A 27,424-nucleotide genomic window follows, 5' to 3' on the forward strand; every position below is an offset into this window, starting at 1 on the left:
AAGGTATATTTTATTTGAATATTTTTACCATGATTAATATACAAATTGAATGGAATGATTAAAAATTTGAACCTGTGAGGCTATTTTTTCACATTCCCCTCTTTTTTCCTCTAGGTGCTCACGGAACACATGTAGCTAGTATAGCTGCTGGACATTTTCCAGAAGAACCTGAACGGAATGGTGTAGCTCCAGGTGCCCAAATTCTTTCAATCAAGATTGGTGATACAAGACTGAGCACTATGGAAACAGGCACAGGCCTTATAAGAGCTGTGAGTATTTGTGAAGTGTTGATTTAGAGGGTTAATAATTGATGATCTTGGATATTTTTAGTTTCATAAAGTTCTCTGGGCTTACCGAGAATATTTTTAGTTGTTTTTATTAAAATTACTAGGATTGGAAAATATAAAAATATTATTTATGTTATATTTCTCATTTCTAGTAAGTTTTCTAGCAAGCTATTTTGAGATACTTCAAAAAAAACAAAATAAGCCCCTTAGGCAGCTTGCTCCTTTAGCCTAAGAAGAATTTAACTAATATTTTACATTTCATTTTAACATATGAATTATATTTTACTTTAGTTATTTTAGAATTTAGTAAGAACCAATTCCTTTTCCTCTTCTCTCCCCTACTCCATTCTGCAAATACTAGTTTTCTTTTTTATAGATCACTTACTATATTCTAAATACTATATTCTGACCACAGACTATATTCTTTCTACATTTGCTTTTCAAAAAATTTATTAACTGTATGCATAGAAGTAACTTATATTTTTAGATTTAAAGTAGAATATGATTGGTTAACCATGGGATTCTGTGCCTTTATTTTCCTGCGCAATCATTTCTGTACATTGCTGCCTAAATTAGACTCTTCATTTTTTTATAGATGATAGAAGTTATAAATCATAAGTGTGATCTTGTCAACTACAGCTATGGAGAAGCAACTCACTGGCCAAATTCTGGGTGAGTGTTCTTTGACACTTGTTAGCCAAAGAAACTTAGCTAATGAAGAGTATGTAATGCTCTTCATAACTGAATTGAAAATCACGATTAAAAAAATCAATTGCTGTGGTTAGATGATAACTGTGTGTCTTTCAGATCTCTGGCTCTCATTCCAGTGGTCCTTATTTCCTCCTATCCAGGGAGGCCCCACACCCTATCCATCACTAGAATTCCTCATCCACAAGCAGCCTGAACTCTTCCAGGTATAACTACCTGGAAAAAACTCTAGACTTGTGGAAACCTTGTCATTCCATTCCCTTCAAGGATCATGCACCTGATCTGCCAGACTTTGCTGGAGACACACACTGATCCATTTTAAGTTTATGACCACAGATGTCAAATGTTTACACAGCATTGTCTTTAATCATACTGCATTTACCCTTTGACTCGTATATGACCCATTTTACACCTTTACTTCTTAAAGACCTTCAGTGTCCTTCCCTTTCTTCCCTCAGAAAAGCCCTCACTCTTACTTTCTCAGAGAAAATAAAAGCACTCAGCAGGGGACCAGTGCCCTTCCTAAGAATACTCAGGCTCAATCTTCTCTGCCTTCCCTATTGGGTAATGAAAGAAGTGCCTGGGTCAGAAGTTACTCAAGCACTTGTGATCTGGTTCTGGTTTCCTCTCTCCTATCCTGGATTATTGTCACTACACATACATTCTCTAGAGTCACCAGCTTTAAAACAGACACAAACCCTCTTCATTTCATACTGCTTTCACTCACTTTCCAGCAAAACTTAGTTATATATGTTCACTTTCTGAGTCTCTTCCCAACCCCTCCTCCCTGTGTCATCATCTTCCTGCCACCACATCTAGTGGATTAGTCTTGACCTCATGTTACTTCACCTTGTTTTCTTCATAGTAATAACTTTGAAATTACCTTATTGATCACTTCCCCACTACCATATACCTGCTATCCAATGTCTGAAATTCTTTAATAAACTCCTGCCAAAATCCAATTTTACCAAGCCCAGACCCTTTAGTTTGCTGTTATCAAATAATTTGATTTTTAAATTAAATTTACCAGTAGTACCAGATGACTAGTGCTACTAGGTTTCTTGTTATACATCCCTTTCCTGCCCTTCTAACAAGCACCCTGTCATCTTCAGTTATTTCATTTGTGAATGAAGTTTGCCCCTCCTTTGCTTCAGTATTTTATTTACCTAAGTGTTTTGCTTTCTCTTTTTTTAAAGATTCGTCCTTTTAAAGCCATCTTTCCCTAATTTCCTTCTTTTACACTGGGAGTGCCTTTAGCTCCATACCATTGTTATGTTGACTCTATTTTCTTCATGGTCTGACTTCATCTCCTTTAATTCATAGTACTATGTTTTTCTTGTGCTATCAAGAAATCTAACCAGATTTCTTATATTTTAAATCTTACTCTTAGATTCTCCTACTGGCTTATTTTCCTTTCACCTTTATCACAATATATACATATAGGAAACCCCCAACAAGTTGTTTCTGAGTACGTTATTTCAAATGGAGGATGGAAGTGAAACCCCATATTGTCTCCCTACCCAATCACTGGTAATCATTCAGTATTTGCTTCCATTCCTTTTGTAGTTTTCCCCATATATATTCAGTTTGTATCTAGCATTTCTCCACATTTAACCTGACCGCATAACTGCTTCCCAACATATAAAATCCAACTAGGGTGTATCTCCTGGAATGGCTGTATCATGTCCCACCAGTGGTGGGTGGTGCCAGAAGTTACTTAACCGTGCATTTGAGCAATATTTTGGTATTATAAATACTTTGAGGATAGAGGTTAAACATTTATAGTTTTAGAATGTTCCCTGAGTGCACACTTCCTTATTTTTTGTCACTGCTTTAGTTCTACTACTTGGAACCATATTTTAGTCTTTTTTTTTAATAAACCATATTTGCAAATATTTTCACATGATAATAATAACAATAACAATATAGTTCTTTAAAAGCAGGTCAGTTTTTATGTTCAAAGAAATTCTGTCTCTTTCAGGAGAATTTGTGAAATAATTAATGAAGCAGTGTGGAAGCATAATATAATTTATGTTTCAAGTGCTGGAAATAATGGCCCATGCCTTTCTACAGTTGGTTGTCCAGGTGGAACTACATCAAGTGTAATAGGTTAGTTTCCTGTTTTAGAAATGGACTTGTTTCAAAATAAGCAAACAAAATCCCTCTTAGTTAATTCAATGTTAATTGGATCTCTAGGTATACAAGACACTGTAAACCTTAAATATACCCCCAGGAAACTGAAATCTGGTAGGGGCCTGCTGATCTTGAATTTACAGTAAACTGGAGTAAATAGTTTAATGAAAGCATAGGTAACAGTGCTAATGGATACAAGAGTGCAGCCACTTCTGATTTGAGAATTTAGATGAGGCTTTCTGAAAGAATGTGGGAATGAGGGTTTCAGTCAGTAGAAATAATTGAGGAAGGCGCTTTTCAGACTAAGTGAACAACATAAATATACTTGCTTTACTTTTTATAGTGTACGACTACTTATTTATAACATAGTTTCCTCCTTTAATTTCTCTTAGGACATGCAGAAAGAACCAAGTGTAGAGGAAGGGAGCTTTATTAATGAGAAAAGCAGTTGAAACACATTTGTTCCATGAATGTGGCTTTTCTGCGACTTTTTGGTCTTTACATATGATGTGGTATTGTCTATCGCAGTGTACTCTAATGGAAAAAAATGCCCATCACCAAGAGTTCGTGGGAAATCTAAATCAAGAATTCCAGTCATAGTATGACAATCATAAATTTAGCTTACATAACATACAGTGGCTGCCAACTTTTGCAGAAAAACCCACAAAATATAAACCCTACCTCCTTTTCTTTTTAAATATGCAGTATAAGGAAGATGAATTAAGAGAAATATGTATGTAGTAAATGATGCCTAAAAATTTTTTGTTTATTTGAGATCATAATAAGGCTTCTTGACATTTGTCATTGGGTATATGACTATAAAAACTATTTGTTCCCAAATGTTTCTGATGTATGTATCAATAATTGCATAAATATATACATATTATAGATATTATTGGTATGTAGATACTATAGATGTATATATAATAATATTTGGGTATCAAAGATCCAAAATTGGTCCTTTTTAAAATTTTGTTTTAAATTAACAGTGATCTTAAATATACAAGATAATATAAATGTCAAGCTATTCATAGCTTCTACATTTTATGATATAACTTACTTTATGTAATTTAAAATTTCTTGCTTAAGTAATTTTGTTAAATTATGTGTTAAGACAACAGTGTCTACCAGTGATATATTCATTGTGTATTTCAGTGTTCTAGATATTTTAAATATACATGAAAATGAATCAAAATATAGATCTGAAAGGTAAAGATCAAAGTTTACTACTCTGCTGTAATACTCAGTGTTTTTGTTGTTTTCTATCCCCATAGTCACTGAAAATTTTAAACTAAATTTTACAAAATAATCGTGGTGTTATGTGGTAGTATTGTTAACCTAAATCCTCTTAACTCACATATGTTTTACTCAGTCTTCTATTCTGAATATGTGTATGTTGTAAAGAGGAATTAGAAGCTGATAGACCTGGATTCTAAATCTTTTCTTTGCCAACCATACATATGTATTTTGTACCTTTTTCAGTCTCTGTAGGCCATGTTTCCAAATTTCTAAAATGAAAGAACCAAGTTTGATCTCTGTATTGTGTTTCAGAGTCTTACTAGACCTCTTTTGCATATATTTCTGAAGACTAACATGTTATGTCTTTGTTTTTGGCTTTTAGCCATTTTTGAGGAGAGGGATACTGCCAACTTTACAGGTAGAATTTTGGATAGAATGGTCATTTAAAAATGACCAGTCAACTAATTCCTTTATTTTTCTAGTGTTATATTTTAAAGTTTAAAACACTTTGCTCTTTTTCTTTTATATATCTACACACTTTCATGTATGTTATTATTTTTAATTCACATAATAATCCTGATAGGTATTTTTATATCCCAAAATAAGGCATGTGGTATGTAATATCTAGTACATATAGTAAACTTTTCTTGGTAATTTTTTTTGTCTTTTTATTTTATGACAGAGCTGTGGCATAGGGGAATCAAGTAATTTACCCAGGGCTACACAGCTGAGTGAATAGTGGATAAAGGTTAAGATTCATATTTTGTGTCCTTTTGTTAATGATGACATCTATCCCACAGGTGTTGGTGCTTATGTTTCACCTGATATGATGGTTGCTGAGTATTCTCTGAGAGAGAAATTACCTGCAAATCAATATACATGGTCTTCTAGAGGCCCCAGGTAGGTTGAGAGTAGGACATGTGGACTATTAAAAATATTTGGTCAAACTTAACATAGTGAGGTAAGGCAGAGTTTTGGTACTTTTACCGATTTTTTCTGCTAGTTTTTACTTTTGTAGCATTTTTATTTTGATTAAGAATTTCATCCCAGGGAAACTGATCATTAAAGAAGTAAAATACTGTCATTTTATTATTTGATGTATATAACTATTCTGAGTGTAAATTCTTAGGCGTGTACTCCAATCCTTCATTTATGAGGATCTATATACAAACTAAGGACTAGATGATCTACAGAAGTGAAGGCCTGCTTTGTGATACTTTTCACATTTGAACTTAGGTAAAACAAGAGCCCTAAGTTTTTGTAATGTGTCACAGTTATAGGCCTGCAAACCCTGTGTTTATGTTTTTGAAGATATAACCTATTAAAACAATTTTAGGTACAATCCATAGTAGGCAAGTTCTATTTGATAAATGAAATTCATCTGTTTTGGTTCTCTGAAGCCCCTCTGTGAACTATACTTATCTGCTACAAGAAATTGATTATCTTTCTCAAGAGTTATACTAAGTCCTAATTTATACAATCCCTCATTATGATATCAGTGGGTACCTTCTGGAAAATAAAGCCTATTATAATTCATTTCTTTACCTCTTTGGAGTTTTTTTCCAAAGGAAAACGACTTTGAATTTATTTCAGCAAATACCTTACTGCCTGCAGAAGTCAAGGCACACATGAACAGGTTGTGATCTGAGTTCACAATTCCATTGTAGGACAATGGGATTATATAGGTAGAAGCAATAATTTTTCCTTTGAGTAGAACCCCTCAAGGAGAAGATGGTATTGGAGTTGGCCTTGAAGGATGGATAGGATTTTCAGAGAAGGAAATTTTATATGGCAAGAATAGCATGAACCCAAAGATGAGCAGGTTTTAGTAGAAATGTTTGGGGGAAAAAACTACTAGTTGGATTTGTCTAAGGTATAAAACATATTAAAGGGAATATTGGAAGATAACATCGGTTGGAATTGTATCAAATGTGGTAATTCTAAATTTAATTCTCTGAGTTACAGATATCTTCCTAGCCTTGTCTAGGTAAGTTTTTTTAAAAAAAAAAAAACTTATTTCAGTAGTTTATTATAACTGTCAATAAAAGTAATGGATCTCCATGTGGTCCATAGACTACTCTCATCAGCCCAACTAACTGGCCTAAAACTCCACCTCACTGAATAACAGTGGGTAGGAATAAGACTAAGTCAGTCAAAGTTGGCAAAGGTTTGTGTCTTTTGTATTTAGTTAATAAATGTATTAATTATTAAACTTGTCCTTTTCTAAAATTGATTTTAAAATGTTTAATCTTACAGTCAGTGTAAAAACAAAGTAGTAGAGAATATTTAAAGCAGCCTTTGATAGTCTTATTTGCACATAGTAGAACAGTTAAATAATTATTTTAAGAAAATGAGTTCATGAATTTTGAGGGAAGCTTGAGTTGAACAGATAATTGTTCACAAACCAGTTTTTCTAAGAATTGAGAGAATTGGTTTCATGTTTACTGTTGCAAATACATGGTTTTAATTATTAGGTCACGAAATATAAAACATTGACTAATGATGACTAATTGTGTATATTATATAGTACTATTTTTAAAGTCCTCTTTATCAGGAAATACTATCAAAATATTGACTTCATGTCATATTATTTGCAAGTATAGCATTTATCTTAAAGGCAGATTACCAAATGTCTACATAAACGTGTTTTAAATTTTTGTTACATATTGTATTTTTGAAGAAAAATATCAATTGCTTTTTTATTCAAAGGTAACTTTTATATAAAGTTTACATACGGTTTTTTTTAATCCTCACCTGAGGATATGTTTATTGATTTTAGAGAGAGAGAGGAAGGAGCAGAAGAAGCGGGGAGAGAGAGAGAAATGACCATGTGAGAGAGAAACATCGAACATTTATATCCCAGACCAGGGATCAAACCCATAGATAACCTCTTGGTATACAGGACAATGCTCCAACCAACTGAGCCACCTGACCAGGGCATATAAGGATTTTGGGGGTTTTTTAAAAGATTTTATTTATTTATTTTTAGAGAAAAGGGAAGAGAGGGAGAGAAACATCAATGTGTGGTTGCCTCTCACATGGCCCCCACTGGGGACCTGGCTTGCAACCCAGGCGTGTGCCCTGACTGGGAACAAACTGGTGACCCTTTGGTTTGCAGCCTGTGCTCAATCCACTGAGCTACACCAGCCAGAGCACATATAAGGTTTTAATAAGGAATATGTGAGTTTATATTAGGAAAACTTTATTTATTTTTATTATATTTTGTTTATACTATTACAAGTGTCCCCACATTTTCTCCCTTTGCCCACCACTACCTAGCCCCATCCCACTCAGGCAATCCATACACTATTATCTGTGTTTCTGTGTCATTGCATGTATATATGTTCTTTGACTGATCCCATCACCTTCTTCAAGGAAAATTTTATTTAAATAAAATTTTTTATTTACATTTTATAGAAACCATTTTTAGAACACTAATTAAATGCTTTATGATTAGCCACTGTAAAAAAACTAGTTGAAAATTAATACAGAGCAATAGGAAGTAAGTTTGTAGAATTCATGGCTCTTCCCAGTTATTCTTTCTGATAATAAGATACTGAGTGCTCATTGTGAACATTAGTAGACAGTATAGACAGTGCCAAGAAAAAAGTAAAAATCACTGTAAATCTCATTATCTGTAATAATACTTGGGTGATGTTTTAATGAACACCCTTTTAGTCATTATGTGCATAAATGGGAGATCAGACTATTCAGGCCCTTCTGTCACTTGATAATACTGTATGGAATGTATGACATTCCTTACAGGTCAACAGGTATTTACCTCATCATATTTGTTTTAAGGTATTCACTAAAAGGAATGCCACTAACCCAGTTCAGAAGGAAGATATAATTTGCATTGCTTTCAGCTCTCTGTGTCAAATTATGAAACCAAATTGTACTAGTATTCCTACCCAAGAATAAAAATAATTTAGTCAGTTGGAGGAAGAATGGTAGAAAGGAGAGTCCAAAGTCCTCTGTGGGGAATTTATGGCCACTCTTGCAGGTGAGAGGAAGTATAGTGTCCCTTTATGTTATTCCTTACTTAGGGCAGAAGACAGAGCTTGTGTTTGGTGACATTGCAGTAATCAACTTTATAGACTTTAACTGATTAAACCTTGCTTAGCCAAAACCCTAAGCAAAGCAGCACTGTTGACAAGTTGTCCGGTATGGCAGCCTCTAGTCCCATTAGGTTAGTATGAATTGAAATGCGCTGTAAGTGCAAACTAAACACCAGACTTTTAGGACTTAGTACAAAAAAAAGAATATATTAACTCATGTTTTTCTATCAATTACACATTGAAAGTATGTTTTGGATGTGGTGGGTTAAATCAAAGATGTTATTAAAGTTAACTTCACCAAATTCTTGTTACCTTGTTTTTTAATGAGGTTTTTAGAAAATACAGAATGACGTGTCTCTCCATTTCTATTGGACAGTGCTGTATTAAACTTCAGAGAAAGGCAAAGCTTATACTTATTATGGACAAGAGAAAAGTACATTCCTTAAGGAGTCTGAGCAGTGACATTTATTTATTTTTCCTCTATGAATATACCTGCTAACCTTTTATACCTAGGCCCAATATACAGAGATTTTTTTTTTTCATTTACAAGGGAAAAAAGTGCTGCTTAATGGGGAAATAATTGTGCTGGGTATTTCCTCCAATGATTCGAATGACTGCAAATAGTCCATGGTATTGTGTTTGATCAGTGGCCTTGTTGTGAATGCCCATGTTTATCCAGTTTTAACCGTTGTGAGCAAACTAATGGCTTTTTGTTCAGTGCTGATGGGGCCCTTGGAGTGAGTATCAGTGCACCAGGAGGAGCCATTGCTTCTGTTCCTAACTGGACATTGAGAGGAACTCAGCTGATGAATGGGACCTCAATGTCTTCTCCCAATGCATGTGGAGGTATTGCCCTGATACTTTCAGGTAAGAATGTTTCGTAATGCTGCACATGGTGCTCGTTCTAAATTTCCAATAAAGTGATGGTGAATTGTTGGCTATTCCACATATATTTCAATTTGAATTTAATTACTTTTCTTAATTAGATAGAAGTAGCATTGTAAAACGGATTTTAAATGTTATTTTATCACTTACCTTAGTCCTGGTTCTGCGAATCTACAATTTATTTATAAGGTTAGGTAAGTAGGTATTAAGTATCTAGACAGTTTTTTGTTTATAGCATAAAAAAAGATAGTAGCCTTAAAAAATAACTGAATAAGTTTATCTTACCTTACTGCAGACAGATGTTTTCATTTTCTGAAGTTCTTGCGGTGAGAAAATGTGGTAAAGTTGTAAAGTTAAGTTTAAGGTGGAGAATAATTTATGTGATAATAATGATTTCAATGTGTATTCATTCAACAAATATATTTATTTATTGGCTGTTATGTCAAGCATTATTTTAGCTCTGGGGCTAAATTAGTCAACAGAATATGGAAAATACCTATCCGTGTAGAGTTTATATTACAAGAGGAGAACCAAAAAAACCTGGAGTTATCTCTGGGGGATGGGCCCATGTAGCACAGGCTTCTTTCCCATGTGAGTGTTCTGGGAACCCGTCTCTATCAGTGTACCAGCTGGCGTATTGTGAAAAGCTATATTCGGCTTCAGTGATTTTTTTTTTAGATTCTTTCAACATGTTTGTCCATTTCATGATGGGTGGTTTACAAGTGCACATGCCCACACCATGCTGAGTATTCAGCAGTTTTTGACCAAAACTGTCATGACCCACATGCCCCACCTTCTCTATTCACCCATTCTTACCCCAAGTGATTTTTTTGTTTGTTTCCCCGGATGAAAAAAGTATTCAGAGGGAAACATTTTGTCAGTGTGGAAGAGGTGAAACAAAAAAATGGCAGAAACACTAAAAGGCATCTAAATCAACGAGTTTAAAAATTGTTTTGAGCAGTGGAAAAAACATCTCGATAGGTGTATTGAATCAAATGGAGAGTACCTTGAAGATGATTGATGTAAGAATAAATACACAATTTTTAAATAAGTAAATTCCAGGTTTTTTGGATTGCCCTCCCCCCCCACCCCGAATAGTTTGGGGAGACAGACCATGAACAAAATGAGAACGTTTATATTATATGTAGTAAGGTAATGAATATTGACATGGAGCAAAATGAAGTAGAAAGGGAAATATGAATTTCTAGGGTGGTGTGCGGGGGGCTTATAGTATTAACTAGGGTGGCATTGACATTGATTAGGACTCAAAGTTAGGGTAGCCGACTATGGCAACAGTTGACAGTTCCACCTTAGAAGTGTCCCTGAATCTAATCTAATTTCCTGAACTCTCTACCCTCGTTTCTACTCCTATTCATCCTCACCAGATATTTCTTTTTTTTCCTTTTCCATCTTTCTCTTTATTTAAACAGAATATTTCACTGCTTTCATTTTTAGATAACAAAATAGAAACAAAACAAAAAGGGAGCAAAGCAGATGCTAAATTAATCTCCTTGTAGGTTTGAGTAATAGCCACTGATAAATATACAAACTAATTGAAAAATCCTTTTGTCTAATTAGAGGTGCATTTCAAATACTGTTTAATATATATTTATCAAAACTGTTAACATATTACAGTTGTTAGTCAATTATGTGCAATTGTTCACTGAACTAAAAATTAAGAATTTTTAAATTTTAACATTTTGAAATCATTTGAAAAAATATTTACAAATAGTAATATAAATCCTATACACACTTATTTCAGCATTCCCAAATGTTAATCTCATATATAACCACAAATGTAATAGAAAAATAAATAAGAAATTAACATTGATTCAATGCTAATCAATAATTCTTATTCAGGTAGCCTCCAGCTGTTCTACTTATGTCCTTTTCCTCGTCCAAGACCCAGTTCTTGATGACATGTTGCATTCTGTTATCATGTGTCCCTAGTCACTTTTCATATAAGAGCATTCCTCAGTCTTTTCTTGTGTTTCATAATCTTGAAACTGTTGAAACTTATTTTGTAAAGTGTCTCTCAATTTGGGTTTATATGATATTTCTTCATAATTAAATTTAGGTTATGTATTTTGGTCAAAAATACAACAGAATTCCCTATTGTGTCCTACTCAGAGCATCATATGAGGAAGCATCATATGCTTCCTCATATATGTCAACATGTCTAATTACCAACGATTTATTTTAAAATGTGAATGTGCAAATATTTTATTTTTTGAAAGTATTTATGCTTATAATGGAAAGAAATAAAAAAATGAAACATGTGGCAGGGAATATGTAGTTTCTCAGAATTCTTTTAAAATGTTTTGAGAATATTTATATAGACAGGTATACTGAGATATTGAATTATAAAGAGATACAGAAATTGGAAGGATTATGTATGGCCAAGAGATTTATGTTTTTAAGTATCTACCAAATATTTCAAGGTTGTTCATGCCTTCTGTCTTTGGTCATACTACTTTCTCTGCCTAGAATTCCTTCTGCTATTTTTTGGCCTTGCAAACTCCTGTGCATTTTAAAGACCCAACTCATGTGTTTGTTCATCTGCTAGAGCTTCTCCTTATTTACTCTTATAGCAGCATATTTCTAGGTTTGTGTTGCTCATTCTTAAATATTGTGTTTACATGTTTGTTGAGTTCTGGAGAAGGCAGGAATGCTATATCACTTGTTTTTGATATTTAACAACAGGTTTTAATGCAGGGTTCACAGATTGGTGGCCTCCATATCCTTCCCACAGAACTGTCATTCCCAGCCTACGTACTCCCTAGCATTACTGGGGAAGCTTTTAATCCATATCAGTGCATGGGATCTAGACTCAAAGATGTGAAGTTAATTAGTCTATGGTGATGCCTCAGCATCTTTTTGGCTTATTTAAGCTCCCTTGGTGTTTATATAACAAGCAACCAGGTTGAAAAAATACTGGGTGGGCACAAGTAGGTTTACAATTCATATGGAAAATAATACAATAATTAATAAATAGTGATAACAATAAACTCTGTGTTTCACGTACTCACAACTGTAAACCTACTTTTGCCCTACCTTGTATTGTTTGACCAGCAGTGTCTTAAACCAAATGTCATCCCAATGCCTTTAGGTATCTGTCTGCTTCCTTACATTTACAGTATTTCTGCATAGCCTGCATTAGTGCCATTGCATAATAATGGGCACACAGTGATTTTTCTTAAATAAATCTTCGTGTGATGCCAGTGGGTTTTGTCAGACTATTAAGTTAAATTTTGTTTTGTTGTGCTTTGTTTTGGATTTAAAAATGAGTGTTGAAGCACAGGACATTAAAGCCAGGAAATGTACATATTATCTATACTGGTGAAGGGGAAAAGGTTTCAAGTAGTGAGCTCCCTAATATTTTTTCTTGTTTCTGTTTTTAAATTTTAGGTCTGAAGGCTAATAATGTTAACTACACAGTTCATTCAGTCAGAAGAGCTCTAGAGAACACTGCAGTGAAAGCTGACAATATAGAAGTCTTTGCTCAAGGACATGGTATTATTCAGGTATTGTTTGTATGAAAAATGTGTTTACAATCATTAAGATAATCTCTTAGCTATTTGGGATAATATTTCCTGTTAAAATGATGATTGACTGTATCTAATTCTAGATTATATCATCATAGTGGTCTCTGAACTGTAAGCAAAGAAGATGTGAAAACACATTTTTTAGTTAAGACAAATTTGTTGTAGTAAAGTAGAGAAATATAACATATGTAGGACATAGAGGGTAGAAATTCAAAGCAGAGTTAAAGAGCAAAAACTGTTAAATCATAATGGCGTATGGTAGAGTTCCTAACTTTGGTTACTTGGGAATAATAGTGTGAATCAAGAGAGTGGAGGGGAAGGTGAATTTAGTAGCTAGACTAGTAATTTGCAAAAAAAGTGAAACTTCCTTCTGAATTTTAGAGGGCTGAATACAGAAACTTTTTGCTTGTACTTTACCATAAGTGGAATCAAATTGGTAACTTGCAACAAAATATTTTCTTGACCTAACCATTTACATCTTACTCTTTGTGTTCTTTTATTAGGTTGATAAAGCCTATGACTACCTCGTTCAGAATACGTCATTTGCTAATAAATTAGGTTTCACTGTTACCGTTGGAAATAACCGTGGCATCTACCTCCGAGATCCTGTTCAGGTGGCCGCACCTTCAGACCATGGTGTTGGCATTGAACCTGTATTTCCAGAAAATACTGGTAAGTAATAAATGGATGGTAAGCTGAAGTGCTCACATTTATGGTTTGAATAAATAGTATCATAATATAAAAATGCTGTGTGGGCTAATGTTCTAAATAGATAATGTGAATTGACAATATTATTATTTAAAATCTTGTAGATTTGAGGGAAAATAGGATGGCATTTAGGGATTCTAATACTATGGCAATTCAGTTAGCATTCTGACTACCAAGGAAAATAGAATGGGCCTTCAGTGACCTACATTTTTATTAAATTGTGGATAATAAGATATCAGCTTCCTTTTCTTTCCCACTTTCACAACTGTAAGACAGAGTTTCCAGTTGGAGAATGGGAAGTGGAAGCAGCCAAGAGAACCTCAGCTTAATGAGATATAAACAAAAGAGTCATCATCACCATATATTTCCCAGTCGTCATGTTGGTGAGATGCTGTTATCCACACGCAATAATGAAAAATAGCCACAAAAACTCCTTGTTAGGGTTATAGTAGTGTTGGGTGAAGGTGGGAATGGATCACAAGTGTACTAAAGCATAAGGAAGATTCTGTGTTTTTTATTTAAGCTGTGTTTTGGAAGCTCATCCCTAATGCCTTTTATAAATTTACTAATATTCTTGAGAGAAGCTAGAGTTTTCTTAAATGAAAGAAAGGACTAATCTTTAATTTTTGGTCTCTTTAATGCCAGAAAACTCTGAAAAAATATCCCTTCAGCTTCATTTAGCGTTAACTTCAAACTCATCTTGGGTTCAGTGTCCTAGCCATTTGGAACTCATGAATCAGTGCAGACACATAAACATACGTGTGGATCCCAGGGGTTTAAGAGAAGGATTACATTATACAGAGGTATTTGTGTATCTTCACTTTTTTACTTTCTTTACCTTTAAAAAGCTTAAAAGTACTTTGTGTGGCAGTCCTTTCCTCCTTGTCAAGGATTTTGTTTAGGCTATTTGCCATTAATTACGTGACCTGGACATCAGGGAATTGATGTCAGCTTGTGCTTAGGGCCTTTAAATTTTAATATTAGATTAATTTATTCTGTGACCTGATTACACTTTTTTTTCTTTTTTCTCTGTTAAAAGTTTGTTTATGGATACTGAAACTTAACATCATTCTCTTTTTAAGGTATGTGGCTATGATATAGCATCCCCTAATGCGGGTCCTCTGTTCAGAGTTCCAATAACTGCAATTATAGCAGCAAAGTAAGTAACAAGTTACCAACAGCTTACTGTTACTTGTGCAGTAACAGTTGACCCTTGAACAATACAGGTTTGAACTGCATGTATCCACTTATAGGTAGATGTTTTCAATAAATGCCTGTACTGTATCTAATCTGTAGTTGGGAGTCTGCAGATGCAGAGGGCTGATGAGTCTGCACTGAACTGTACCCTTTTTATACAGAGGGCTTAAACATCTGCAGATTTTAGTATCCATGGGTTGTCCTGGAACCAATCTTCCATAGATACCAAGGGACAGCTAAGTTTTGGGGGAGTCAGAAGTTACACATGGGTTTTCAACTGCTTTTAGTGTTAGTGCCCCTAACCCCCACATTGTTCAAGGGTCAACTTTAATTTTTAATAGCTATTTATGGAAATAATGTAAATTTCTACAGGATTAACAGGCAAGAACCAGATAACCAGGCTTTAGTTCTGCTTCTTGCTCAACGTTCAAGGTGGCACAATCACATTATTCCTTGTTCACTGTGGGAATAAGTGATGGCATCAGTTCTCTGACCTGAACTGAGGGCAGGCCCTGCCCTGAAACTGCTTTCCCCTAAGGTGCTGATGCCCTTCTAATTGCCCAATTCAGAGGCAGTTTAGCCTTCATTTTGCCCAGTCCTTCTGCAATATTTGATATATGACTTTATCCTCTTCTGCTTCCACTCCATTTTAACCCCCTTGTCTCTGGGATCACTGTTTTTTCCTGGTTCTTCCACTTTTCCAGTCACCTGCTGTTTCCAGACTCTTTCCATCTTTTCTTCCACCTGGAACCGAGCAACTCTGATCATATTGCTTCCTGCCTAAATACATCAGTGGCACATTCAAGGATTAAATGATGCTCCTTAAAATAGCAAACAGTGATCCTTTACACACTAGTGTTTTCTGCCATTTGTACAGCAAATTACACATTTCCCTGAGGTTATAGATGCTGCCTGGGTGCATTTGCACAGCTGGTTTCTTTGCTTCAGTTTCCTGTCTCTTAATGACCAGGCGTGTTCCTGGTCATACCCAGGTGAAGTGAGTCCCTTCTTGCTGCTTCCTAGTGCTTGTTACATGTCTGTGGTATATTTACCCACTGAAGACACGGGCTGCATCTTACATATTTCTATGTGGAACCCATTATACAGTATTTACAAAACAAAACAAATTATTTAGTAGGTGTAGGGCAAGATTGAGATTACTTGAGCATTGGAAACAACAAAGTTCTAAGTTAACAATTTCTGTAGAGTTAGTTACACTGGTAAATATTAAGTATCCAATAGGTCTTAACCCATAAGAAACATATGATGAAACTGAGGAGATAAAAAGTGACATATGCATGAAAAATTATAGGACAGTTAAATTAATTCTTAGCCTTAGTGTTTCCTAGTTCAGTACAAGCTTAGAGACGGTAATGTATATGATTCAGGAATCAGCTGAGACGTTATCTCCTTCCAGAAGTTTTCCCTGGTCTCTTTGCATGAAGTAAATCTCTTTTCTACCTAAAGCATATTACATTAAATGTTTCAGCTGGTTTTTCTGTCCCCTTTAGATTGTCTATGACAAAGGAAAATATTTTATTCATTGTTGTATTTGTAACTCCTAATAATAGTGCCTCTGTATAACATAGTAGGCTCTGATTATATTTTTGTCACACTGACTAGAATTTGTCTTTAGCATGTACTTGAGGTTTTTATAGTGGGTAATTATACATTGACCTTTATGTTTCATTGACTTCTTATAAAAATGCTCTGAAAGTAGCTTCTTTACTGTGTCTTTATGGTATATAAGCATTTCAAAACTACAAAAAAAGGATTTATTTAATACCAGTCTCAGAGCTACAATCGGTATCAATTACAGGAAACATTTCCTTTGATTTTAATATTTAGAACTCACTATGGCCCAGATTCTCTTTAATTGGGAAATACTGAATGTTGCACAATTCCTTTAATTTAAAAAAGTGCTCTCTTATTTTGTGTGTGCATATACATGTGCCTGTGTGTGTTTTGCAGATTATAAAGTAGACAAGTAAAAACTAGAAGAGTCATCTATATTGGCCTAGCTAGAGCTTATTTCTGCTAACATGCAGCAAAAACGAGATTGTATTAAGCATACTGTTTTGTAACCAGCTTAAAAATTTAGATTCCCAGTGGGCTTATAATTAATATATAACCTTTTTATGAGAGTATCACATTTAATCATTAATTTGTATTTTCAGAGTAAATGAATCATCACATTATGATCTAGCCTTTACAGATGTACATTTTAAACCTGGTCAAATTCGAAGGCATTTTATTGAGGTTCCTGAGGGTGCAACATGGGCTGGTAAGTAAAATTAAAGTCTCTATTGACCCCTTATTTTTATGTACATCCTATCTCTTTTATTATGATGACTACATAGAGTTCATATATTTTTAATGCACATTTTTTATAACAACACTATATCTGGCACTCTGGAATTGCTATTAGGTTTAAAACTTTTCCAAAATATTATATTTGCTTATTTTTAGAGAAAGGACAAGGGAAAAAGAGAGGGAGAGAAACAGCAATGTGTGGTTGCCTCTCACATGCTCCGTACTGGGGGCTTGGCCTGCAACAAAGGCATGCGCACTGACTGGGAATCGAACAGGCAACCCTTTGATTTGAAAGTTCACACTCAACCCACTGAGCTACACCAGCCAGGGCTAGGTTTAAAGCGTTTTAAAGATCTAGTACTATTTTGCATTGGCTTATACATCCAGTCATCTAGGTCATCTTAAGATGTTTTAATATTCAAGATTTTAACTCAGTTTAGAATAATGTCTTATCTGTTAATGATTAGTTATGTTGTTGAACAACTCTGGGCTGCCATGCATGTACATAGAGCCCCTTTCAGTTATCTAACATTAGACTGATAAAATGTACATTAATCATTTTAAAGAATAAAAATCTATAGTTAACATTGAATCTGAAATCTTTTTAATGGTAAATGCCAATGATTATAATGCCCTAATTAACATTTGCTTAAGTTGGTGTTGAAAATAGTTTTTTGTTTTTGCTTTTAATAAAAATTCATCATATGATCTAAAATGGAAGTAGATCAGAGCATTTAACAGTCTTTGATTAGAAATCTACTACTGGGGGTGGGAGTGGTGGAGGAAATGTTGGTCAAAGAGGTCAAACTTTGAGTTATGAGTAAGTTCGAGGGATTTAATATCTAGCATGGTGACTATAGTCTACAGTACTGTATTGTATACTTGACATTTACTAAGAGCGTAGATTTTAAATGTTTTCACTACCAGAATTGGTAACTGTGAGGTGATGTATGTGTTAACTGACCTGATTGTGATGAACATTTCACAATATATACATTTATCAAATCATCGTGTTGTATACCTTAAAACTTACACAGTGTTATCGGTCATTTTTATCTCAGTCAGGCTGGGATGGGGGGATAAAAAGTAAGGAAGTGAGGAAAGGAGTGATGGAGGACAGTACTCCAGTTGATTCCTATTTCAAATAATTAGAAATATTGTTACAACACCAAATTTTGTATTCTTATCAATTGATTAGATTCACAGAGCTCTGTGCCAACTTGACCTTGTAAACCAGAAAATTAAGCTTTGCTTAGCTCTCTGTATTAGAGTGGATATTCAGTAGATAAGCTGATCTTGCTTCACGGTGATTTGGGCTTACCTCCACTTCTGCCTCAGAATGAAGCTAAGCATATGTAGTCCTGACAAACCTTCTAGAAGCAAACAGGACACAAATAAACCTAGAGGCAGAGACTAGGAAAGGTTATCAATAAAGTTGAAGAAATAGATACTAATGGACTTTAAGCATGATGATAAATACAGGTTTCTGAAATTAAAATCCTGTTTATCAGGAGTTGCTTGGCTTTTGACTAAAACATGAGGAAAGGTTGAGCTTAGCAGTGGAAGGAGGGATTTTGAAAGGTACCTGATTAGAATAATTGTGTGTCTAACTATAGAAAAGCTTGCTGTCTAATGGTGTTTGCAGCATAGCTTATTTTATTTTATTTTATTTTTGTGTGTGTGTGGCAGTATTTTTTTTATTGCTGGTTAACTGCAGCTGTCTCCATTTTCCCGCCACTACTTTCCCCCGCCCCACTCACCCCCATCTCCCACCCTCAATCCTTCCCTCTTTGACTTTGTCCTTGGGTCATTTATACATGTTCCCTGATGACCCTTTCCCATCTTTACCCCATTATTCCGCTCCCCTGCCCCTCTGGTTACTGTCAGTTTGTTCTTTATTTCAGTGTTTCAGGTTCTATTTTGCTTGCTTGTTTGTTTTGTTGATTAGGTTCCACTTATAGGTGAGAACATACGGTGTTTGTCTTTCACTGCTGGGCTTATATCACTTTTAGCATAATGTTCTCCAGATCCATCCAGCTCTTGCAAAGGGTAGGAGCTCCTCCTTTCTTTCTGCTGTGTAGTATTCCATTGTGTAAATGTACCACAGCATTTTGATCTACTCATTTACTGATGGGCAGCTAGGGCACTTGCAGCACTTGGCTATTGTAAATTGTGCTGCTATGAACATTGGGGTGCATCGGTTCTTTTGAATTGGAGTTTCAGGGCTCTTAGGGTATAATCCCAGCAGTGGGATTGCCGGATCAAAAGGCAATTCCATTTTCAGTTTTCTGAGGAAATTCCATACCGTTTTCCACAGTGGCTGCACCAATCTGCATTCCCACCAACAGTGCACTAGGGTTCCCTTTTCTCCACAACCTCTCCAACACTTGTTGTTCGTTGACTTGTTTATGATGGCCATTCTCCACCGGTGTGGAGTAGTATCCGATTGTGGTTTTAATTTGCATCTCTCTGATGGCTAATGATGCTGAGCACCTTTTCATATGTCTCTGGGCCCTCTGTATGTCCTCCTTGGAGAAGTACCTATTCAGTTCCTTTGCCTGTTTTTTAATTGGGCTGTTTTTCTTCCTGGAGTGAAGTCATATGAGTTCTTTATATATTTTGGAGATCAAACCTTTGTCTGAGATATCATTGGCAAATATGTTTTCCCATACAGTTTGTTCCCTTTTCATTTTGCTGAAATTTTCTTTAGCCATGCAGAAGCTTTTTATTTTGATGAGATCCCATTTGTTTCTTCTTTCCTTTATGTCCCTTGCTCTAGGGGAGATATCAGTGAAAATATTGCCACATGGAATACCTGAGATTTCTCTGCCTATGTTCTCCTCTAGGATCTTTATGGTATCACGGCTTATATTTCAGTCTTTTATCCAGCTTGAATTTATTTCTGTGTATGGTTTAAGTTATCAAATTTCATTTTTTTGCATGTAGCTGTCCATATCTCCCAACACCATTTGTTGAAGAGGCTGTTTTTACTCCATTTTATGCATCTACCCCTTTGTAAAATATCAATTGACCATAGAGACTTGGGTTTATTTCTGGGCTCTCTATTCTGTTCCATTGACTATGTGTGTATTCCTTTGCCAGTATTAGATTGTTTAGATTACTATGGCCTTGTAATATTGTTTGATGTCAGGTATTGTGATCTCTTCTACTTTGTTGTTCTTTCTCAAAATTGCTGAGGCTATTCAGTGTCATTTATGGTTTCAATATAAATTTTTGAAAAGTTTGTTCTACATAAATATGTCATTGGTATTTTAATAGGGATTGTGTTGAATCTGTAAATTGCTTTGGGTAGTATTGACATTTTGATGATGTTGATTCTTCCAATCCATGAACATGGTGTATGCTTCCATTTGTTTTTTCTTCCTTAATTTCTTTCTTCAGTTTTGTTCAGTTCTGAGTACAGGTCTTTTACCTCCTTCATTAGGTTTATTCTCAGGTACTTTATTTAACTTGTTGCTGTAGCAAATAGGGTTTTTTCCTTATATCTGTTTCTGATATTTCATTGGCATACAAAAATGACTTCGATTTCTGAACATTGACTTTGTATCCCACTGCTTTGCCAGATTCACTTACTAGGTTGAGTAGTTTTTATGTGGTACCTATAAGGTTTTCTGTGTACACTATCATATCATCTGCAAACAGTGGCAGTTTTACTTACTCTTTCCAATTTGGATTCCTTTTATTTCTTCTTGTCTAATGGCTATTGCTAGAACTTCCAATAATTTGTTGAACAAAAATGGTGAAAGTAAGGAGCTCCTACACTTTGCAACAGCATGGATGGAGCCAGAAAGATTTATGCTAAGCAAAATAAGCTAGGCAGTGAAAGACAAATACCATATGATCTGACCTTTAACAGGAACATAAACAACAAAACAAACAAGCAAGCAAAATATAACCAAAGACACTGAAATAGAGAACAGGATGACAGTGACCTGAGGAGAGAGTGGAGGGAATTTCAGGGGAGAATGGGAAGGGTTTACAGAAACAAATATAAAGGACACATGGACAAAAACTAGTGGAGGTGGAAATGGGAAGGAGGTGGGAGGGATGGGTGGGTGGGCTGGGATGGGAGTAAAGGTCAGAAAACTGTACTTGAACAATGATTAAAATAAATTTTTTTAAAAAATGGTGAAAGTAGACATTCTTGTCTTATTCCTGATCTTAGCGGGAAAACTTTTAGTTTGTGCCCATTGAGTATGATGTTGGCTGTATGCTTTTCATACATGGCCTTTATCATGTTGAGGAAGGGTCCCTCTAACTCCCACTTTGCTGAATGTTTTTGTCATAAATGAGTGCCATACCTTATCAAATGCTTTTTCTGCATCTGTTGATATGATCATGTGATTTTTGTCTTTCCTTTTGATTATGTGATGTGTTACATTTATTGGTTTGCAAATATTGTACCATCCATGCATCCATAGGATGAGTCCCACTTGATCAGGGTGTATGATCTTTTTGATGTATTGCTGGATGCGGTTTGCCAGTACTTTGTGGAGGATTTTAGCCTCCACGTTCCTCAGTGATATTGGCCTGTAGTTTTCTTTGTTGTGTCTTTGTCTGGTTTGGTGATTAGGGTGATGCTGGTCTCATACAAAGAATGTGGGAGTCTTCCCTGTTCTTGGATTATTTGAAATAGTCTGTGAGGGACAGGGGTTAGCTCTTCCTTAAATGTTTTGTAAAATTCTCCTGAGAAACAGTCTGGTCCAGGACTTTTGTGTACTGGAATTTATTTGATTACTGCTTCAGTTTCACCAACTGTTATGGATCTGTTCAGGTTTTCTGCTTCTTGATTCAGTTTTGGAAGATTATATGTTTGTCCATGTTACCCAGGTTCTCAAATTTCTTGGCATATATTGGTTCACAGTAACTTTTTACAATCCTTTGTATTTCTTAGTATCGGTTATAGATTCTACTCTTTCATTTCTGATTTATTTATTTCAGTCTCTCCCTTTTTTTCTTGATGAATCTACTTAAAGGCTTGTTGATTTTACCTTTTCAGAGAACCAGCTCCTGGATTTACTCATCTTCTGAATTGTTCTTTTAGTCTCTGCATCATTTAACTGCTCTGATCTTGATTGTTTTCTTTCTTCTACTCACTCTGGGCTTTATTTTTTGCTGTTCCTCCTATTTTTGTAGATGTAGGGTTAGACTGTTCATTTGAAATGTTTCTATACTTTTTAGGTAGGCCTGTATTGCTATGAACTTCCCTCTCAAGACTGCCTTCACTATGTCCCATAGATTTTAGACTGTTGTGTGTTCATTTTCATTTACTTCTAGAAACTTTTTGATTTCTTTCTTGATCTCATTATTAACCCATTCATTATTTAATAGTATGCTATTCACGCTCCATGAGTTTGAGTATTTTTGAATTTTTTTCCTTGAGATTGGTTTCTGGTTTCACTCCCTTGTGGTCTGAGAAAATGCTTGATATGATTTCAATTCTCTTGAATTTGTTGAGGCTTGTTTTCTGTGCTGTCATGTGGTCTGTCTTTGAAATGTTCCATATGCATTGAAAAAGAATGTGGATTTTGCTTATTTGGGATGTAAGGTCCTATACATATCAGTTAAGTCCATTTGATCTAAGGTATCATTCAGTTTCAGAATATCTTTTGTGATATTTTGTTTGGGAGACCTATCCATTGTTGACAATGAGGTGTTAAAATTCCATAGTATAAGTGTGTTGCTGTGTATCTTTCTTGAATCCTTCAAGGTTTTCCTTATATATTTGGGTGCTGCTATGTTGGGCAAATATATGTATACAATAGTTATGTCTTCTTGATGGATTTTTCTCTTGAGTACTATGAAGTGTCCTTCAGTGTCTCTTTTTATGGCCTGTGTTTTGAAGTCTATTTTGTCTGACGTGAGTATTGCTACCCTGGCTTTTTTCCCTGTCTGTTTACTTCGAATATTTTTTTCCAGCCATTCACTTTCACTCTGTGTAGGTATTTTGTTCTGAGGTGGGTCTCTTGTAGGCAGCATATGTGCAGGTCATGTTTACTTACCCATTCAGCTACATTGGGTCTATTGATTGGAGCATTGAATCCATTTACATTTAAGGTTATTACTGATAGGTACTTATTCATTGCCATTTTACCCTCTTTGTACCTCTGCTGTTCTCTCTCTCTCTCTCTTCATCTTAAAACAGTCCCTTTAGTATGTCTCGCAGTGCTGGTTTGCTGGAAGTGTATTATTTCAGCTTCCTTTTGTCTGGGAAACTCCTTATTTCACCTTCCATTTTCATTGAGTGTCTTGCTGTATAAAGTAGCCTTAGTAGCAGGCCTTAGATTTTCATTACTTGAAATATTTCTTGCTATTCCCTTCTCGCTTATAGTGTTTCTGTTGGGAAGTCAGCTGCCAGCCTTATCGGGGCTCCCTTGTATGTTACTTTTTGTTTCTGCTTTGCTGCCTTTAAGATGTTCTCTTTGTCTAAATTTTGCCATTTTAATTATGAGTGTCTTGAAATGGGCCTCTTTGGGTTCCTCTTGATTAGGACCCTTTAGATTTGTGTGACTTTTTCTCTCATCGAACTAGGGAAATTTTCCATTATTATTTTTTCAAACAGGTTTTCTGTTCCTTGCTCTTCTTCTTCTTCTGGTATCCCTATTATATGGATATTGTTACGTTTCATGTTGTCCTGCACTTCCCTCAACCCGTTTTCTTTCTTTTTCAATCTTTTTTTCATTTTCTTGCTCTTAATGGGAGTTATTTTTTACCTTGTCCTCCAGCTCGCTGGTTCAGTGCTCTGTTTCATCTAGCCCTCTTTTCATTCCTTCTACCATGTTTTTCAATTCAGAAATTGTATTCTTTATTTCCTCTTGGCCCTTGTTGATTGTTTCTCTGTCCTTTTTCATGCTGATAAAGTTTGCAGTAAGTTCTTTGTAGTTTCCCTGTAGTTTTTGGTATTCTCAGTGATCTCATTGAGCTTCCTTATAACCATTGTTTTAAACTCACTATCTGGTAGTTGAATTGCTTCTATTTCATTTAGCACTCTTTTCTGAGGCTTCCCCCATTCCTTTCACTCGGGGGTTGTTTCTTTGTCTTACCATTATTTGTGAGACTCTTCTTGTTTGCTTCTGCATCTTAAATTAATATGTTTTAATTTCCTGAGTTTCTGGTATGATCTTCTATGGTAGGCAACCTGTGAGATTCAGTGGTGTAGTCTCCTTGATGTCCTGAACTTGATGCTCTTGGAATGTCCTTTATACTGTTTATGTTGGTTCTCTGGATGTAATTGAGTTATGATTGTTGGATCTTTCTTTGTTGGGTCTTTCCCTTCAGCTGTTTTACTGAGGGTCACTCCAACCACCACATCTTATATTCTGTTGTGCAAGTGCTACCAGAACAAAACCACAAAGCTCAGGAAACAAACCCACTCCCAGAAAAATAACTCCCTGCGCAATCCCACTATCAACAGGAAATGAACCAGTATTGATAAGGATGTAAGGAGATTAAGACTGTTATAAGGAAGGAGAGCAGATATGAGATGGCCTACTGAAAGAAAAATGATTTTGAGAGTGTAGAGGGAGGTGACCTAATATGAGGTAGAAGTTGGAGCAATGCGAAGAAAGAAAGTAAAATTTACATCATGAACAGAAAAGGGAATGAGGAATGTGGAATGGAGTATGAGAAGGGAAGTATATATTATTAGGTTTAAACAGAAATTAAAGTAAGATAAAATAAGAAAGAAAAAGAATGGAAAAATAGCAAATAATAACATATAGGAGCCAAATTGGAGAGAAAGATACACAACAGTTCTATCAACAACAAATGAGCTAAAGTTAATATAGGTGGTATGGAAATAAAAGGAATAAAAGAAACAAAGAAAAGCTTAAGAGTTGTCTTGAGGAATCAGGAGTGATTTTCAAATGATAGAATGAGAGGGAATAGTAAGAATGAGGAACAAAAACCAGGCTAAGACAGGGAGAAATTAGAATTTGAGACAAAAGGAAAAAGAAAAAGGAAGGAAAAAGGAGAATAAAGAAAAATAAAAGGGGATGATGAAAGAGAAATAGAAGAAAGAACAAAAAGAAAAACAGTCTAAGACAGGACAAAATTAACAATTTGAGATAAAAAAGAATAGGAAAGGGGACCAGTAAAATTTGATATTTGAAATACAAAATTAGTGAAGATCTAGAGATAAAACTGAAAAAAGTACAACATCATCTACTGTACCACAACCAACCAGCAAAGATTTCCAAAGGTGGAGAGAGAACACCATTATTTTAATAGCAAGAGAAAGGATGTGAGATGATCACTGACAAGAAAATTGATTTTGTATGTCTGGATGGGGGAGAAATAGAGTGTGAAATGGAAACAAGCTGTAGCAAGAGAGAAAACAAAGTCTGAAATAATAATTAGAGGAAAGAAGAAGGTGAAAAGGGATAAGAGGACAGAGTGGCAAAATATGTGAATTGAAATAAACTGTAGTACAAAATCTAGTGACTTAATATGTACAAACTTGCTAGACAAAAAATGAATGTTAAAAAGCTATGCAGAAGAGAAATATCACAAATCATGGAGAAGACCAAGGTGGATTTTGTCTCAGTAGCCTCTAGTATTTATCACTGTGTTTTTATTTCTGGATCCATCTCTGGTGATGTCAGATGCTGACCCCATCGGACCTTATGCAGCCAATTCGAGACTTCCAGGCACCTCCTGTCCCTGCTGTCTTCTTCAGTTGTTAATCTAGTCATTCTGTGGTCAGTGGTCAGTTGTAAGTACCATAGGGTGGGGCAGAGTCCCTCCTGGGATCAGGGGTATTTCCCCTTGGGCTGCTGCCCCTCAGAGTGGAGTGGTCTGCCAAAGCAGAATAGCTGCTGTGGAACTGGTGGTGACTCAAAATCTGGCTTCTGGTGGCTAGTCTCCCAGTTCTCTCGCCAAAGCCTCCACCCCCAGTCTCTCCTCTAGCATCCACTCTAGTCCACTCTATCCCCTCACCCCCTCCCACTTTTGCCACAGCCCAGCATAAGCAATTACAAATGAAAATCTGTGTGTTGGCCCTTTACATGGCTCTTTGAGTCTCCAGCTGCCTGTCTCTAGCAGAGCACCCCTGCTGCTTTTCGCCACTGGTTCTTATCTGTGTATTTTTTGGACCTTGGTGCTCTAGGCTGGAAATCCTAGCTTATGGTTTAGACCCCATTCTTAGGGCAATCCAACCAGCCACTTAATTATCTCTCTGGCGCTGTAGCCTGTGGGCACCGAGCCAGTCCTCTTGAGTTTCTATTGTACTCCTTACTGGACTGGTTGTGCTAAAGCTGATTTTTCTGTCTGTCCAAGGTTATAAGGATTCTCTCTCACTATTGCTCAGTTGTTTGTTCTGGGTCATTTGTCCATAATTTAGTTGTAATTCCGAATTGGTACAGGGAGGAAGTTAGTGTGACTTCCATTCACTCTTCTGCTATCTTCTTCTCTCCCATAGTTTATTTTAATACTGATTTATTTATTTTCCATAGCTGAGTCTTCTACCTTTTCAGCTTTTTTTTTTAGGGTAATTATTTTTTATTTAATTATTTTTATTTTTGTTCAAATAAGTACATTTGTCTCCATTTTTACCCTACCACATCCCCACCCAGCCAAAACAATGCCTACCTCCCAACCTCAAACCTGTCCCCTTTGGCTTTGTCCATGTGTCCTTTATACATATTCCTTGATGCTCTCCCCGTCCCATTATCCCCTGTTATCCCTCTTCATCCTCCTCTCTGATTATGGTCAGATTGTTCTTTATTTGTCTCTGGTTGCATTTTGCTTGCTTGTTTGTTTTGTTGATTAGGTTCCAGTTATAGATGCGATCATAAGGTATTTCTCTTTCACTACTTCACTTGTTTCACTTAGCATAATGCTGTTCAGATCCATCCATGCTATCACAAAGGGTAGGAGCTCCTTCTTTCTTTCTTCTGCATAGTTTTCCATGTGTAAATGTACCATAGTTTTTTGACCCACTGATTTACTGATGGGCACTTAGGTTGTTTTCAGCACTTGGCTATTGTGAATTGTACAACTATGAACATTGGGGTGCATCGGTTCTTTTGAATTGGTGTTTCAGGATCCTTAGGGTATAATCCCAACATTGGTATTACTGGATCAAATGGCAATTCCATTTTCAGTTTTCTGAGGAAACTCCATACTCTTTTCCACAGTCCGCATTACTACCAACAGTGCACTAGGGTTCCCTTTTCTCCACAACCTCTCCAACACTTGTTGTTTATTGATTTGTTTATGGTGGCCATTCTGACCAGTGTGAAGTGGTATCTCATTGCGGTTTTAATTTGCATCTCCCTGATGGCTAGTGATGCTGAGCCGTCTGTTCATATGTCTCTGGGCCCTCTGTATG

General features: G+C 35.7%; 1 protein-coding gene across 3 annotated transcripts in view; it reads left to right on the top strand.

Annotated features, from left to right (window-relative positions):
- Positions 1-27,424, top strand: part of TPP2 (tripeptidyl peptidase 2) — a 119,138-nt gene that overhangs the window by 38,668 nt on the left and 53,046 nt on the right. For all 3 annotated transcript variants that reach the window (XM_045821565.1, XM_045821566.1, XM_045821567.1), the window contains exons 7-16: positions 115-269; positions 883-959; positions 2,977-3,104; positions 5,168-5,267; positions 9,144-9,292; positions 12,719-12,834; positions 13,359-13,527; positions 14,209-14,366; positions 14,646-14,722; positions 16,938-17,044. In XM_045821565.1, the coding sequence (XP_045677521.1) occupies positions 115-269; positions 883-959; positions 2,977-3,104; positions 5,168-5,267; positions 9,144-9,292; positions 12,719-12,834; positions 13,359-13,527; positions 14,209-14,366; positions 14,646-14,722; positions 16,938-17,044 (1,236 nt within the window). The remainder of the gene's footprint in view (positions 1-114; positions 270-882; positions 960-2,976; positions 3,105-5,167; positions 5,268-9,143; positions 9,293-12,718; positions 12,835-13,358; positions 13,528-14,208; positions 14,367-14,645; positions 14,723-16,937; positions 17,045-27,424) is intronic.

The sequence above is a fragment of the Phyllostomus hastatus genome, unplaced genomic scaffold, assembly GCF_019186645.2.
Source record: "Phyllostomus hastatus isolate PE091 unplaced genomic scaffold, TTU_PhHast_1.1 phas_scaffold_46, whole genome shotgun sequence".
NCBI classification, from domain to species: domain Eukaryota; kingdom Metazoa; phylum Chordata; class Mammalia; order Chiroptera; family Phyllostomidae; genus Phyllostomus; species Phyllostomus hastatus.